The sequence below is a fragment of the Eschrichtius robustus genome, chromosome 12 (assembly GCF_028021215.1).
Source record: "Eschrichtius robustus isolate mEscRob2 chromosome 12, mEscRob2.pri, whole genome shotgun sequence".
NCBI lineage: Eukaryota > Metazoa > Chordata > Mammalia > Artiodactyla > Eschrichtiidae > Eschrichtius > Eschrichtius robustus.
The window spans coordinates 5,288,482-5,305,130 of NC_090835.1; the positions used below are offsets into that span (position 1 = coordinate 5,288,482).

The following is a 16,649-nucleotide window of genomic DNA, read 5'->3' on the forward strand; positions in this document are numbered from 1 at the left end:
CCGACAGGATCAAAGACGCACGTGACTTCAGTTTGTCTAACATTTGTACCAAAGGCAGTGAGCATTTGGAGCTTGAATTTGGCAAGGGGGAAACGCTCTATGAAGCCTGGGGGCTGCCGAGTGTGCAGATGGTGATGTCAAAGAGGGAGATTCGGAGGCAAGGCTGTGAGAGGCTCAGCGTGTCTTCAGCACACCCCACTTCCTCTTTCACTGCTCCTCTCCCTTGTGACAGGCCCCCCAGCCCTACTCCCACATTAAAACTGTTCCCCATTCCCATGGGCCTCCGATCTGGCCTTCAGGCCCTTTTTCAGCTCCACTACCGGGAGAGCAGAAGTGCTACCCTCTCCAGTATTATGGTCTGTTAATGACAGCACTGCCTAAAATTGTTCTACCAAGAGGATTTCAGATAGGAGGAGGCAGGGGGCCTTTGAAATGTCCTTGGTGCCACTGCATCAGAGGGTGCCCATTCCGTCTACAATCCCGACCTCTCACAGATCACAGCAAGAACACCCACACTTCCTTTCCTTTCTTCCAAGGACTTTCATGGGAGCCACGAGGTGGGTCTGAACCCCAGCAATGAAACACTCACACCCAATAAGCCAGCTAGAGCCCACACCATCCAGTCAGCAATCAAGACCCATCCGTTTTTCCTTCGTGGCATCTAAGATTCACCATCTCTTCTTGACCAGCTCTGGTCAGGCCTGTATCATTTCCTGTTTAGACTACTAGAATAGTCTCTCAAATCTTTAGTCTCTTCTCCAATCGATGTTCTGGATACCTATTATCCTCTGAAACCCCTTCTCTAACTGTATCAGTTTACTGCTCTAAATAGTTTATAGCTAACACTATATAGTGCTGGGTAACATGATGGACAACTTTATGCAGTATTTCCCTTAAACCTCACAACAGCTCTACGAGGTATCAACATCCCTAATTTTTAGATAAGGAAACTGAGGGCCAACTAAGCAGGTAATTTGCCCAGGGTCATACAGAGGCAACTGGCATGTGAGCCCAGGCAGTTTGACCTTCTCTTCCCATTGCCCACTGGATGACGTCCACATTCTTCAGGCTGACACCAGAAACTTGCTTCAGCATGGCTGGACTGGCCCTTCTAGCCTCTCCCCCTCATGTTCTAAATTTACCTGACCCTTTACTGTTTATTCTCTAGTCTAGGCCACTCCAATGTTTATGCTAAGTACCCTCCAGAAATACCTTTTCTCCTTTTCTACCAATCCAACCCAACATATCCTGGAGGTCTAAGTCAAATTCTACCTCATCCATGAAATCTCTCCTCTAATTGCCCCTTTCAATTCTGATCTCCTCTCTGAAATCCTATAATAGCACTTAATAGACTGTCTCGTTATCCTGAAGACTGGGATGATGCTTCTAGGGCGGCTGCCAGATCCTTGAGGGCATGCGCTGTGAGTCTTCATCTTCTCATGAATTCCTAACAATTACAGTGCCCATTTTTTTCCAAAGAAAAGTTGGGATATATGGTCTGATATGGTAACTACTTATTAAAAAGGTAAAAATACTTAAAATTGGGAGTATTTTGGAAAAATTTAAGACTATCGCCATTTTACCAACGTCATCAAGCACAGGACTGAGCACATAAGAGGTCTTTAATAAATGCTTATTAGATAAATGACCGTGCAACAACAGTGAAGTCCAAAACGGAGTAGAGTATAAATAAGTCTTTTATGAGAAAAACGTTGTTAAACCATAGATGTTAAACCACACTGTATCTGATATCGACTCTGATTAGCAGCTCTGAAAATGCTCAGGTTAGCGATTTAAACATGAGGCCTGCTACATGTGCCTGCATATTAGGTGCAGAAGGGAAAGTCAAAACAAGTCTCGAAGAAGCAGAAATTGTTTCCTTTTCTTACATCAAGCCTGAGTAATCCAGTCATGGTAGGGATACTTCAGTTCCAAGAGTTCTTTCCCATTGTGAGCTCTTCTTTCTCTTGGCCTGGCTGCCAACTGGAAGAGAAGTCTGCAGGATGGTGTCTGGTAATGGGCGCACAGGATACCAGGGCTGCCTTTTTACCCAAGCTGGGTGCCAACCCCACCCAACACACACACACACACACACACACACACACACACACTGCTGTTGGGCCTCCAATAGTAAGTCTTTAAGATTGGGCAGCAGAGTGACTGAGGAATTTGGGCTTTGGGGTTAGGAAGACGGTGGGTTAAATCTAAATCTCCCACTTACTAGCTTTGTGACATCGGGCAAGTCATTTTCCCCCCCTGCACCTGCCTTTCTTCAAATGGTTTCTATGATATAAAGTGAGGTTGCCTATTTATCTACCTACTTACCTACCTACCTATCTATCGAGACATCTATTGAGATATCTATAAGTACCTGTTCCTGGCAGGTGCTACAAAAGATACGACACATGATGGTAATGGTGATGCTGACGGGGCCTTTTCCTCTGAAGCTTTGTTGCTTCTTAGGTCTCACTCTCATAATGGAATACCCCCTTATACAGTTTGTGGAGCCACTAGGGGCACTTGCCAGTCCCCTCCCCCAGGGCCTCACCTTGTACCACTGACAGCTGCCAATGATTCACCTCAGACATTGATCAAGAGCAGCTTAAGATGCTCTCCTCCCAGAGAACTGTTATTTTCAGAGACGGTTATGGAAGACCATAGGGCACAAGGGCAGAAGAAGGGCCAGTGGGCAAAAGCTCCAAAAGGTAGACTTTCACTTACAGGAAGAACTTCCTATAGTAAAAACAGTGGGAGAGGCTGTCTTGGGAGATGGCTATGCTCGTGCAGAGGCTAGAGAATTGCCTGACAAAGATACAGTAGGGAATGTACCTTTATTGAATATGAGATAGATTAGATGAACACTACAGTTTATCTTCCAACTCTGAGAACCTATGAGTCCAGGGAAAACTTTAAAAATCCCACAGATTAAGCGCTGATGGGGAAACTCACAGCATGAGCTGATAGGGGTAGTCATACCATGAAGCCTGGTCCTGGCTCTCCTCAGCCTCAGAAATACACAAACGAGACACCCAAGGATGAACCGAGCCCAAAAGTTCCCTTCCAAAAGCTTCATGGGGAGAGCTCCCAGAAACTTCCTTTGCACTGGAGCCTGGGAATGTGCCTTGGCCACCCTTGTCTGGCGCCTAGGGAGCTTCTCCTGCTCCCGCCCCCTGGAGCTTGTGGACTGAAGACTTCCCAGGGGTTATGGGAGCCAGGAGAGTCCCCCAGGACTGTCCCTTGCCAGGCTGAGACTCTCTGGCCCTGCCTACAAGCCTTCTGTCTGCTGGGGCTGGGGGCCTATTCCCTATGGGGTTTGGCTACCATGGAATCTGTCTCCAGTCACCAAGAGCCGCCTGGGATGCCGCATTCCACAGAAGTCTGGCCACTCTGGCGTCACTGCCAAAGTCTGGCCTGTAGCCAGCCCACAGCAGGAACTCAGGGCCACATTGAGCTGCAGCATTTCCCTCAGGAAGCTGAGTTGACTCAAACAGGTAAGAATGTGAGGTCCAATGCTTGTGCCCAGCTGCACACAAAAAAGGAGAATAAATGGCCTTAGAGCGGCATAAGGAAAACCCCCAAACAACCCTGGGCTTAGAGAAAGACGACAGGCTCAGAGGGTGTCAGCTTGTAATGCTGCTGCCAAAAATGTGATGCAGCTGGAGGTGCATCAGTGTCCCAGCGAGGGGAGGTCACAGGTCCGCTGCTCTTGTGGCTGAGAAGCCTCACAAGAGAGCACTGCGATCATCAGTGCTGGGTACCTTTTTTAAGGTGGACACCAGTGGAATAAAATGGGTACATGGAGCAGACAGGATGGTGAGAAGTGTGAAATGGCATCTTTCCTCATGGGACTTTGGGCAAGTTACTTAATCTCTGAGTCTCAGTTTCCCAAATGAGCCAAGTCTAAGGATTAAACGCGGTAACTGGGGAAGCCTCTAGGATTGAATAGAAGATCAAAGTTAGTCAAATGTAAATTTGACCAAGGTCAAGGCCTGGTGTGGGTAGTAGTGAGCCTCCTGGCATTAGTGTTTAAGCAGGGCCTGGACAAACTGTCAGAGATGCTGTGGATGGGCTCGTGCAGTCGCAGGCAGGCGACTTCTACAGGCTCTTCTGGCTCTGGGCTTCCATTAAGTCCTTCCTACATTTTTCGGTTCTTTAGGTGTCTGAGGTATGAGACAAGCCCTCCTTAGCTGTGGAGTCTGGAGCCCAGCAAGAAGCCCCGGAGGTGTCCTGCAGGCACAGGCTTTCAGGAGAGTGTGCTGGGGCTCCCCATCCAAGCCGACTGGGCTCGGGTCCCGCTGTGCTGAGGCCACTGGCCTTAGTGACCAGGGAAGCCAGGGAGAGGAGAGCAGGAGAGAGCTGGTGAAGCACGGGTGCCTCCAGGTTGGGAGGTTCAGCGCGGGGCTGTATGAGGAGGAGGGCGAGGGTTCCCCCCCACGCAGCACAAGGGCCAGCTCTCTCCATTCTTACCATCCGTATGCTCTGGTGGAGCATCAAAAGGGCACAGTGCAGGTTGCTGCAGAGCGTTCTTGGAACTGGGGACCAGAAGATCCAGCTTTCCTGCGTATGAGCCGTGTGACCTTGGACAAATCATTGACATTCTCTTTGCTGATATGTAAAACAGAGTCAGAAATACCAGCTCAAACCGTCTCACGTAAAGGTTGTGAGGCTCAAGATAATGGCTGTGCTTTGTAAGTCATAAAGTGCCAGGTAAAGTAATGATATGAGCATCATTACTATTATTTGAATAATAATAAATATCAATCCAAAGGAATGACGCTTTAATGGTAGGATTTCGTGCATCAGTGGAGAAGATATTGTTGGGTGGTTTCCTGTCACTTGGTGCACAGTAGTTTAGGGTGGGCGGGGTAGGGTGTGGACTCTGGGCTAAGCTATGCCATGCCCTCTGTATATCACTGACTTGTTCCAGCGAGGTCCCTGAAGATGCAGAAAAGTCACTTCAAAAGCAGTAAATGTCAGCTCTTGAGCTGACTGGAAAGGAAATCACGGGTCTGGGCGAGAAACCAAGCCCATGGTTGAGAGTTTGTGGGGTTTTGCCAAAGACACCTTTAATTTGCCATCCTGTGGCTTTCAGCAGACAAGCTGGGAGAGAGGAGCTCCTATCTGAGGTCCCAGCAGGCTGGAAAGCTGAGGAAGGAAAGACATTGACTCAACTCTTGAGAGTTGCTGGCCTGAGTCCAGCTGCCCCACCATGGAGGAAAGCCTGTGCTTGCTCAGCATATCTGAGACAGGAAATTGAGAAAGGGTCTCAGGGTCTGGCCCCAGGAAAGAGGCCAGGCCAAGCGCCTCGCCGGACACGCCACAGAGCTATTCTGATCAGCTCCCCAGGCCCCACTCCCCCGGTCCAGGACCCCAGGGGGAATGAGGCAGCGGGAAGGAATGTGGTCGGGAGGCTGTAGGTTCAGCCAGAGCAAAGGGGACAGTATGTTTTCAGGCACCTTGGGACCTTTCTGGGATCACTCCTGCAGTCCCCAGTGCCCAACTGCCTTCTTCTGAAAGGGTATAAAAGGCACCCAAGGATGAGCTCCTCCTCCTTTTGTGAGGGGAATTGCTGCTCCAAGGGCAGAGCTCATCGGATTGGAGCCCTCCCATAATCAGTGATTTCCTAACGACACAAGAAATGTCCTGTGGGGCGGTCCATGAGACCTGTGGGGACCCAGAGGGCCAGGTCACCCGAGGTCAGAATGTCAGCTACAAGTGATTAAAGATGTCCCTTAAAAGTTACGACAGCCCCAAAATAGTCAGTTTCCCTGAATAGTCTGTTAAGGGACCTGGTCACTACTGACTTTATCTGAACCTGCCTCAAATCTCACATTTTCAGCTTATACTCACAGGGGAACAAATTCCCTAAAGCAGTCCAGCTGTGGGAAGCAGGAAGGCCTTTCTTTGAAATTTACTTCTTCTAAACTGAATGAAGCCCTCTTATTGTCCCGTGTTTGCGATCTGAGTTGTGTTTCCTCCTTAACTGCATGGCCCTTTAGACTCCACTGAAACCCCTTCTCAATCTCGGTCTCCTTGTACTCAAGAGACTTCATCCTTATGAGCTCTCTGTAGCTAGAAAGACCTGGCTGGAAAGGTTTTTGAGTATCTCTTTAGACCAGAGAGCCAGTGAAAAAGGACTTGCATAATGCCCCGGCGGAGGCCAGAGGTTATCAGGCCTCAGTCCTCCAATTCGGAACACTCATCACTGCCTTTCCCAGTTCTGTGGCTAGCACACGGCCTGGATCACAGCATCTTAGATCTGGAAGGAGATTTTTAAAAGTTGCCTGTTCCAACAGCCCTAGCCCCCAGCCCAGCCTTTCACAATGTGCCTGACAAGTGGCTTGGAAATCAGCAGTGACGTGGCAGCCACATACCGCTTTCCCGAGCAGCCATTTCCTCTCTTAGCATCAGAGACTCTACTCACGTCTTCCAGTAGGTTTGCCTTCGGCACCAGTTCTGCCCCATGACAGCTGTTGGAGAGCTGAAGATACTGAGTCATGGGCTCCTTGAGACTACTGCTGCTTCACGGCAGTCCCTTTAACTTTTACTCATAGAACAGATCTGCCAAATGCCCCAACCTCTAGGTCTCTCTCCTCCGAGCACCGTCCAGTTAGAGTTCGTCCTTGTTGTGCTGTGACCCTCAGACTGGAAGCAACATGGGAGGTGTGCTCTGATCCGCTCAAGATCGGGGAGGAGCCTCATCTTCCTCCTGGACACAGTATGTGTATTAATGTCTCCAAAGGCTGAATCTTAGAATCACTCCTCATGGGTCTAACCCATAGCCAAATAGAAAGCCCATGGTGTCCGAAATCCCTTCATTAGCAATTCGGCCCTTTGGCTCTGGAAGATTTTACAGGAAAATAAAAAGGGAACCATGTAATGGGAAATGAAAACAGACTAGCCACATGAAGAAGAGCCCTAGGACACCACCTCTGCAGGCATGACCTGAAAGCTCTGTCCACCTGCATTTCTCTCCCTGGTTCCCGGGAGTCTCAGGAGTAGCACCTCTCCAGAGCCCCAGGATGTAAGGCCCAGCTCAGATCCCAGACGACAGAGCCCAGGATCAGTGAGTGTGATGGAGAGGGGAGAGCAGGCCTACAGGGAGGAGGTTCTGTAGGTAAATAGCCTAGAGGCTTTGGCCACCACTGGCCACCAGGTGTCACTGCCACCTTGAGAACAGTATCCTAAGGCACTCCAGAGTAGAGGGTCCTTTGCCGTGGCCAACTCTCAGGGCAGCCCTAAAGCCGGCAGGCCAGCCAGGCTGAGGCCAAGCTGTCATCAGCCAGATAAGGCTTTGCCACTCACCCCCTCCCTGCTCTCAAGAGACTTAGCGCCTCTTACACCCTCAGAACTGGGCACAGCAGGTGGCCTGGGCCCAGCCCCATGACTTTGCTCTCTGTTTTCTATAATAATCAAGCCACTTTGGTCTAGGCGGTTGGCTGACAACAAGGTAAGGGAGGCCCTCTGCTCACCTCCCCTGTCCCTAACCTCCTTTAGGCTCTCGTTTAGAGTCAAAGAAATGAAAGCTTTAACGGGGGAGCTGTAGGCAAGGATAGAGAGGCAGAAAGAGAGAAAGGTAGACAAACGTCTAGTCACAAGTCTGTCCTGGTCTTGACCTAGAATACTGGGCAAGAAGCAGCATCTAGGGCTTGTGACTCAGGCCAGAAGCTCTCGCAGCCTGAGCTGCCAGAGCCACAGAAGACAGAGGCCAGCAAGAGGGGCCTGACTGTGAGGAGTGGAACGTGAGTTAGTGGCAGCACCTGAGGGCTCAGTTCGCCATTCAAAGTCCTGGCTGGGACCTAGGTAACGGGCTTTGGTTTACATCTCTTCCATTTGCACTCTACTAAAATTGTTCATAGAATCCCGACACCAACTCCAATATGCTGCTAGGGCTGTTAAAGACACTTATTCCAACTGGGAACTCGTCCAACAAATATGTATTGCAATGGCAAATCAAGAGAGGGGTAGGTGGGAGTGGTTTATCACTGTTGTTTATATAGAATTGCTGTCACATGGTGATAATAAAAAGCAGACAGATTAGTTTTGTTATTGTTGTTCGACTTTTCTACCCACGATTGACTGTACCTGGGCAGACCATGCCCCCACCCCTCCTTAGTGTACCCAGGGTACATCCAGTGGCTGCCAGGGGCTGGCTACTCTGCCAGACCTGAGGGACACAGCAGTGAACAAGCCCTACTCTTGAGGCACCGACATTCTAGTGGAAGAGACAAAGAAACACAGATGAGAATGATCGTGGCTGATAGCAAGTGATGTGCAGAAAATTAAAGAAGGGAGGGGTGGTAGCCAGTGACTAGGTGGCAACTTTGGATTGGAGGGTTTAGGAAATATGTTATACAATCAAGAAAGAGCCAGCCATGCAAAAATACGGGAAGAGCACTTCAGAGAGAGGACACAGCTAATGCAAAGGCCTCACCAGCATGGCGAGGGCACAGTGAGCTAGGATGGTATGAGGGCACTGCATTTATCACTGTGGCCCTAAGTTTATTAACTAATTTTAAGCACATACTTTGGGGTAGGCCTGTGCTAGTCAGTGAAAACACAGACAAATAAGGCTTGAAAGTATTTGAGAGACATTTGCTAAATTAATTTAATTATGTATGTAGTAAAGAATTTGGCCTTGCCCAAAGAGAGATCTGGCCTTTACTCACAACCCCCTCCCCCCTTGGAAAGTAGCCTCTAAACTCTTGGAATTTCCTGAGTGACAGGAGTGTCTCTGTTATTCAAGGTGGGGGCCCCTCAGCCCACCTGATGGTGCATGATAATGAGGTGACTCATGGTGGGCCCCTCAGGCCCCTTGGTATTAGACTGACCTCCAGGGAGGGGAAAGTTGGAGACTGAGTTCAAGGAGGTGATCAATCAATCAAGCAAGCCTACAAGATGAAACCCCAACAAAAACTCTGAACACTGAAATTCAGGTGAGCTTCCCTGGTTGGCAACACTCCATGTGCCTTATCACATAAGGATGCCAGAGGATAATGCATCCTAAGGACAAAAGAAGCTTTGTGTTTGGAACCCTCCCAGACTCTGCCTTATGCATCCTTCTTTTTTTTTTTTTTTTTTTTTTTAAATTTATTTATTTATTTTTATTTTTGGCCGTGTTGGGTCTTCGTTTCTGTGCTAGGGCTTTCTCTAGTAGCGGCAAGCGGGGGCCACTCTTCATCGCGGTGCGCGGGCCTCTCACTATCGCGGTCTCTCTTGTTGCAGAGCACAGGCTCCAGACGCGCAGGCTCAGTAGTTGTGGCTCAACGGGCCTAGTTGCTCCGCGGCATGTGGGATCTTCCCAGACCAGGGCTCGAACCCGTGTCCCCTGCATTAGCAGGCAGATTCTCAACCACTGCGCCACCACGGAAGCCCTGCATCCTTCTTTCACTTATTTTTGACCTGTATCCTGTCCCATAATACACCTGTGAGTATAATAGCTTTCAAGAAGTTCTGTGAGTTCTTCCAGAGAATTACTGAACCCGAGGGTGGTTTGGGGAACTATCTGAACTTCCTGCTGCTGTCAGGAGTGAGGGTAGTCTTGTGGAGGACTTAAGGGCCTTTAGACTTTGCAGCTGGGCTGACTCTAGGTTTCATGTGACCTTAGAATTGAAAGGGATCTAAAGATCATCTAATCCAATTCCACTTTATAGGTGAGGAAACAGGTCTAGAGATGGGAACTGACTTACCCACGGTCACGTGATGTCACGGCAGAGTGAGACTAGCCCCTGAGTGTCTTGACTCCCAGCGTGGTGTGCTTTCCACAGTTTTACAGTTTCTGTTGTAACTTCAAATGTGAGGCTCAGCAGAGAAAAACTTACCCTGAAGCCACACTGGCTTTGCTACAAGGAAGTTTTGCAGGTGTGCCTATATTTAGGGAAGCTCATTCCCTACCAGGTTTCCTGCCTTGACTCTGACATATTTCTCTTTAAAATATTTGAGTTGAAATATTTAATGTTTACAAAGTAAGGGGGTTATATGAAAGAAGAATCAATGCTTTCATTGGGTGAAAACACTTTTTTTGGTAAATTCTTTCTTTGTTATTGAACTTCTATCATTTTCATATTATCTGAATTTTATTGTTAGAAGAGATCTTAGCGATTTTTTTTTGCTCAACCCTTCATTATACACGCAAAGATGCTGGGGCAGAGAAATAGAAAGAAATCTACCAAGGTGACCTGGTGAGTCAGTGGCAAGGACAGGCTGAACTCAGGTCTCCTGACTTTCAGCGTAGCCTTCATTCAAGTCAGGATGATTTCCCTTTAGGAGGCCAAGACAGTGTTGCACACATTTATAAAAGTACTTAAGCAACCCTCACAGAATCCCAGAGAAGCCCATTTTTGTTTATCTTGCCTGGGCAGCATCAGGCTCTCTTACTCTGTCATAAATTCTTTAAGCAGCTACCAGATATTCTCTGTATTTCTCAGTGGGTAAGGGGGGAAGGGGGCTCTTGTCACTTTTCCTCTAGAGCAGGAATGAACATCAATCTGCCAATCCCATCACTGAGACAGTGTGGACTAAAAGGCAAGACTAGGACTCAAACACCTTGATTCCATCAGATTTACAAAATCATAAAATCTACTGCGGGCCTCATATTATTTTAACCGGGAAAATCTTTTTATCACCTCTAGTTAAGTACAATATTTAAATAATGGGCTTGTATCTCTAACAAGCAACTAAGGTGTGTAGTCTTAATTACCCTACCTAATTATCTAGTGACTACATTCCTGAAGCACAGGAACAGATTCTTGCACTTGGTCAGAGGCCCCCAGAGCGTGAGCCACCTATAGAAGGTGTGAAACAAACACAAGAGCTAATCTATGGTAACATCCCGCCACATGGGGCCACTCCCAACTTGGATACCCAAAGACAGCACAGATGTTTCTATGTTTCTATGCTATGATTCTGTGATGTTCAAATGATGAGAAGATAAATGTGGGCTATTTTGCTTCTATACTAAATAATCCAGACTATTTTATCTTGTTTTTGTTTTTGTTTTTTGCCCTCTCCCCCTCCTCTTCTTCTTTCTTACTGAAAGATTTCAAGAATCCAATTACTTGGCTTCTGATTGCAGTATAATCCCAGCACTGATCTTTAGAAAAGGGAGTGATGATCTCAAAGCCTAAGGCTGTAGGGAACCCACACCCAGAGGCTGCTTACGTAACAACACAGGTAGCCTTTACTGAGCATTTACCACGTGCTATGCCATGTGTTAGGTTCTTTACTTCATCTGATCCTTGTAACAACCCTAGAAAATAAGGGCTGTTGTTTAGATCTCTCCTGAGCCACAGATACGGTCATCGTTCAAGGTCACAAAGCCAGTAAATGGAGGGTCCAGGATTCAAATTTGGATAGTTCCTGCTTCAAAGCCCACATTCTGAATCACTATCCTATTCCACCTCCCTAACTGAAGTAGGATCTCGAAAGCAAGATTGCTGAGAGATTTTCATTATAAGGGATAAAACCTGAGCCCTGGAAAGGGTAGTAACTTCCCCCCAGAGTCACAAAGCTGTTTAGGGGAAGAGCTAGTCTAGGACTCAGTTCTTGGATTCATTGTCCCAAGTTCTTACTACTCTATTATACGGTGGAGAGAAGAGTTTGGCGACATTTTTGAAAAATGAGCTACCTCCTAGATGACTGTCTTTAGCCCACTATAGTGCCACAGGGCCTGAGGCTTCACAAAAACCTCAGTGTGGATTTCCCACTAGACCTGCAGCTGGAATACTGTCACTGTGAATGTGACTGCCCGGAGTCACACACCACAGTCAACTGGAGAAAGCTGCCTCGTCTCCCTTAGGAAGGAAAGCAAAACTCGAATATGAGTTTTACCTTGTCACTCCCGCTCAGAATGAGGGACCTGACTCTCCCCTCTCTCCAGACTAGGAGATTTCTCAGAATCACCCTTGTTTCTCTACAAATGCGGCAGACCTCTCAGGCAGTGAACAGCTAATGAGAGATCTGATCCAGCCCTTCCTCAGATACCTCCCAGTTTAAAAGTCCCAGGGGAAACAGGTTCTGGTTCCCTGGAGTCTTCAAGTTCAGAGGGAAGGGATCCAGTACTCCATCTCTGGACAGTTCTATAGCTGATCCTGCAGCTTGCTAATGAGAAGGTTTCTATAAGGAGTGGTAGAAGATAATCAGGTGTCCAAAGGGGAGGGAAGGGAAAGAGGGAGAAGGAAAAGACTACATAGAGCCCATGCAGGCCTGTAGGTATCTGACCTCTGCTCCATCCTAGAGCCACCAGTCTAGAGCAGTGGGCTTGGCAATGGTTCTTGGCTCTCCTCTGTCTCTTCCCTGCTTACCTGTGGCTGCTGAGTGGTTAAGGGTCTCTGAGGAGACAGGACAGGGGTCCTGGACAGCAGCTGGTTCATCTTGCTGATGGCCAGGTCGGTGATGAGCTGCCTGTCCTCCACTTGGTGTTCCCCCATCAGCGGCATACTACAGTCCATGACCTGGTGGAGGAAGTGGCCCAGATTAGGAAAGGGACTGGAAACATCCAAGGCCTGGTACAGTCTTTCAGAATGAGCAGGACTTAAGCCAGCAGAGAGAGGTTGGGGTGAAGTTGGTGCTTTTGTCTTCGGCTGGAAGCATGTTCCTTTGCATATATTGGCCTTTATCCCCTTCTCCTGCAAGCCTTTGCCTTGGGCCTCCCCCAGACTTCACCCATGCCAGGGCTCAGTGAGACTTCAGTCTGGTGGCTGAAGGTGGTGGGGAGAAAGAGAGAGCAAGGAGAGAGGATGCCTTCTCTTTTCACCACCCATCCAATTTTTCCCGTACCTCAAGGTCCAGATCAGTATTTTCCTCCTTTAGGGAGTGTCTGCTTGCCCAGGATCATAGACTCTGTAGTCCAACTCTCTCATTCATGGATAAGAAAACTGAGGCCCACCGAGAGGCAGAAGGTATGACCATCCAGAAGTTATATGCCAAGCAGACTATGGAGTAGATGCCGAAGCCCACTTTGGGCTCCTGACATGAATCCTCTGCAAATACCACCAATTCTTGGCAAGGAGCCTCTCCTGCTCCTGGGAAGACTGTACGGGAATGTGTGTGAAAGACCATATGGCCACTGACTCTCCCTTTAATACAGGAAAAGTGTCAGCAAAATTGTGCCAGAGGCTCAGGCTGAGTCAAGTGTCTCCAGGCTCCGAGAAGGGCTACGGAGAACCTCCTGCACCCGGGAGACCTGAGTTCTAGTCCAGGCCGAGACATCGATTCACTGCGTAGCCTTGGGCACATGTTCATGGCATTAGGCCTCAGTTGCTTCACTGGCAAAATGAGCAGACTGGACCAAATGATTCCCAAGACCAGCTTCCTGAGACCAAGAATGGCAAAACCACTAAAGTCTTCCCAGAGGAGTGGCAGGCTAGGACCCAGGAACCCAAGTCTGGCATCTCTTACCAGTGGTGTGGGTCAGCCTAGCTGGTTAGAAATAACATCTCCCACTGGCAGGTGTGTTTTTGCTATGCATACCCCCTGGCTGTGTCATCTGGAAACCTTCCCAGGGCTCAGGAGACTCTAACATAAATGCAGTCCGTGCTGCCCATGTAGGTCTCAAGCCAAAAGCCTGGCCTCCAGCCTGGGGGGTTGTCTCGTACTGAGATACTGTGTGGGCCAGACTCACCTCAAAAATGTAGTCTTTCCCATCTTTGCCATGTACAGCTTTGACAGCACAGATGTCCAGGCCACCAAACATCTCAGAGCAGGTGTCTACCCACAGCTTGTACCTGGAGGGGAGGGGAACGTGTCCCGAGGCTGGGGCATTAGTCCCATGCTCTCCTTGCTGTCTCTACCTCTCCCAGCCCCCGCCCCATCCTTCCCGCCCTCCACCACCATCAAATACACTGCCTTGTCTACAGGGCCCTCCTGCTTTGCTTTCCAGATCCTACCTACCTTCCCAAGCTCAGAGCAGGTCTCACCTACTCCAGGTGGCCTTCCTTGGCCATGCCAGCCCACAGTAACTCCTCCTTTCCTGGACCTTCTATGGCATGTCCAGTCTTTATCTCCACAATTCAGCACATAACCCATTCCTGCCTGATCTTGTTAACTGGGTGCTTGGGCCTTTGTGTTCCATCTGTCCGGCCTGATCAGAGGCTCCCTTTGGGCAGGGCTCATTTCTTACACCTCCTCATCTACGGACGCCTCCCCTTACTTACCTGTCTGACATGGCGATCTGTTCCAGCATTGCAGAGCCAGTGTTTGTCTTCCAGTTCCCTGAGATCGACGTCCTCCTACAACAAGGTCCCGCCAGGACAGGACAGACAGTGAGCCGGGCCAGCAAGAGGAGGGCTCACCGCCACTTTCCCCACCTGCTTCTCCCGCAAATAGCCAGGGGCCTAGAGCCCGGCTGCCTCTGCCAACCCCTGCCTGCAATGCTCTCCTCCTTTCTACACGAGTCCCACCCAGACTGCTCTGGCTCCACGGAGCCTTCACTGATCCTTTCAACCAGATGAGCACTTGCTCTCTTTAGAACACCTAGAGGACTTTGCCTGCACCTCACTTAAAATCCTGCGTCTACTTTTTACTTTAGTTATTTGAGCTTAGTCTTCTGTCCACAAGTCTATTAATCACTTGAGGGTATATATGTTGTCTTGTATTCCCAGCAGCCTACCCACTTGGTATCTGGGCTGAGTTGGTATATACAAACTGAATTCTATTGATCCTGGAAATACCCTCAGGGTTCCTGTGAATATCTCCCCATGGCTTCCTTACTAGCTCACTTATTCATTCAGTAGTTAATTTTGAGGGCCTACAGTATCAGCAACATGACTCTGGACAAGTCAGTTAACCTCTTCAGGCTTAGGCTGCCTCATCCATCACATGGAGCTGATGGAATCAAGTCCCCAACCCCTTCTCTTCCGTGCCCTCTGCGCCCTCCCTCCAAGAGCATGTGTTAGAGTCAACTAGTCTTGGACTAAATAGGAGGCAGGTGACCTGGTTTCTGGTTCTGGATTTGCTCTTGACTGGCTGGATGACCTTGGGTGAATCACTTCACCTCTCTGCGCCTCCCTTATCCCTATGTAAACACAGGGTTGTCATGAGGACCAACTGATACAGTTTTAAATAAACTGTAAAATACCAAAAATACGGCTTTTAAATTATTAGTCTTCGCTCAGACACAGTCAAGAGGAAGGGGATGGTCTAGGGGACAGAGAAGCCCTGCTCAACTACTGACAGAGCCCTTCACCTGCTGTCTTTATCACTCACTATGACTGAAGACTGGATGATGTGCTTCTCTGCTCAGCAGTTCTCAGGAGTATTCTCTCAGAGATCTGATTTCAGACACTGAGAAGCCGAGACACATGGCTGGTACTTCAGAGCCCGAGCCAGCCCAGTGAGCCGACCAATATGGTAGAAACAACCCCTCACATTTGTATAGTACTGACTACCTTCCAAGGTTCTTCCTTTCCCAAATCCCTCGCCAGAGCCTCACTGCAACCGCCCTGTTTTGAGTAGGCTGCGATTCTTGCCCCCATCTTACAGACAAGGAGATTAAGACGCAGAAAGGTTAGATGACTTGTCCAGGATTGTATATCTAGTCAAAGTAGATACAAGATAAAAACTCAGGACTCTTGGTTCCTTCATTGTGCTGCGCTTTTCCCTACACCCCACTACCTAGTTCAGAAAAGACAAACAACTGACAGCTGAGTGGCTTGCAAAATATGAATAGAACAACAAAGGCAGATCATAGTAAAAATAATGCTGTCTTCCTAACACTGGTGGTTCACAGGTGTGTTCCTGTGGTGACGCTGGACTCCTCAAGGACAGGGGCAGAGAGTCCCTCACTTCCATGTCCCCAGCACAAGGCCAGGGTACATAATAGGGTCTCAGAAACTTTGAGTAATAATAATGTCCCTTACGCTTTACACCTTTCTCTAACAACGGGATGCAGGGCACAGATCCGTGCAGGCTGCGTGGAGCATGTGGGAGCAGAGGGGAAACTGAGAAGCCGTTTAGGGAGGCTCACAGGTCATCCGACCTCCGCAGAGGGACCCACATTATTGCCTACTGACAGTGGAGCAGGAGTAGCGCATTCTTCCCACCAACCGTGGCTGTCTCTAGGTCTCTAGGTCTCTAGGTCTCTAGGTCTCTCTCTAGGTCTCTCTCTAGGTCTCTAGGTCTCTAGGTCTCTAGGTCTCTCTCTAGGTCTCTAGGTCTCTAGGTCTCTAGGTCTCTAGGTCTCTAGGTCTCTCTCTAGGTCTCTAGGTCTCTAGGTCTCTAGGTCTCTCTCTAGGTCTCTAGGTCTCTAGGTCTCTCTCTAGGTCTCTCTCTAGGTCTCTAGGTCTCTAGGTCTCTAGGTCTCTCTCTAGGTCTCTCTCTAGGTCTCTAGGTCTCTAGGTCTCTCTCTAGGTCTCTAGGTCTCTAGGTCTCTAGGTCTCTCTCTAGGTCTCTAGGTCTCTAGGTCTCTAGGTCTCTAGATCTCTCTCTAGGTCTCTAGGTCTCTAGGTCTCTCTCTAGGTCTCTAGGTCTCTAGGTCTCTAGGTCTCTAGGTCTCTCTCTAGGTCTCTAGGTCTCTAGGTCTCTAGGTCTCTAGGTCTCTCTCTAGGTCTCTAGGTCTCTAGGTCTCTAGGTCTCTCTCTAGGTCTCTAGGTCTCTAGGTCTCTAGGTCTCTCTCTAGGTTTCTAGGTCTCTAGGTCTCTAGGTCTCTCTCT

General features: G+C 48.8%; 1 protein-coding gene across 1 annotated transcript in view; it reads right to left on the bottom strand.

Annotated features, from left to right (window-relative positions):
* SYN2 (synapsin II) overlaps positions 1–16,649 on the bottom strand; it is a 174,708-nt gene that overhangs the window by 7,629 nt on the left and 150,430 nt on the right. The window contains exons 8-10 of the mRNA XM_068558124.1: positions 14,154–14,228; positions 13,622–13,724; positions 12,303–12,452 (exon numbers count right to left, since the gene is read on the bottom strand). Coding sequence (XP_068414225.1) covers positions 12,303–12,452; positions 13,622–13,724; positions 14,154–14,228 — 328 coding nt within the window. The remainder of the gene's footprint in view (positions 1–12,302; positions 12,453–13,621; positions 13,725–14,153; positions 14,229–16,649) is intronic.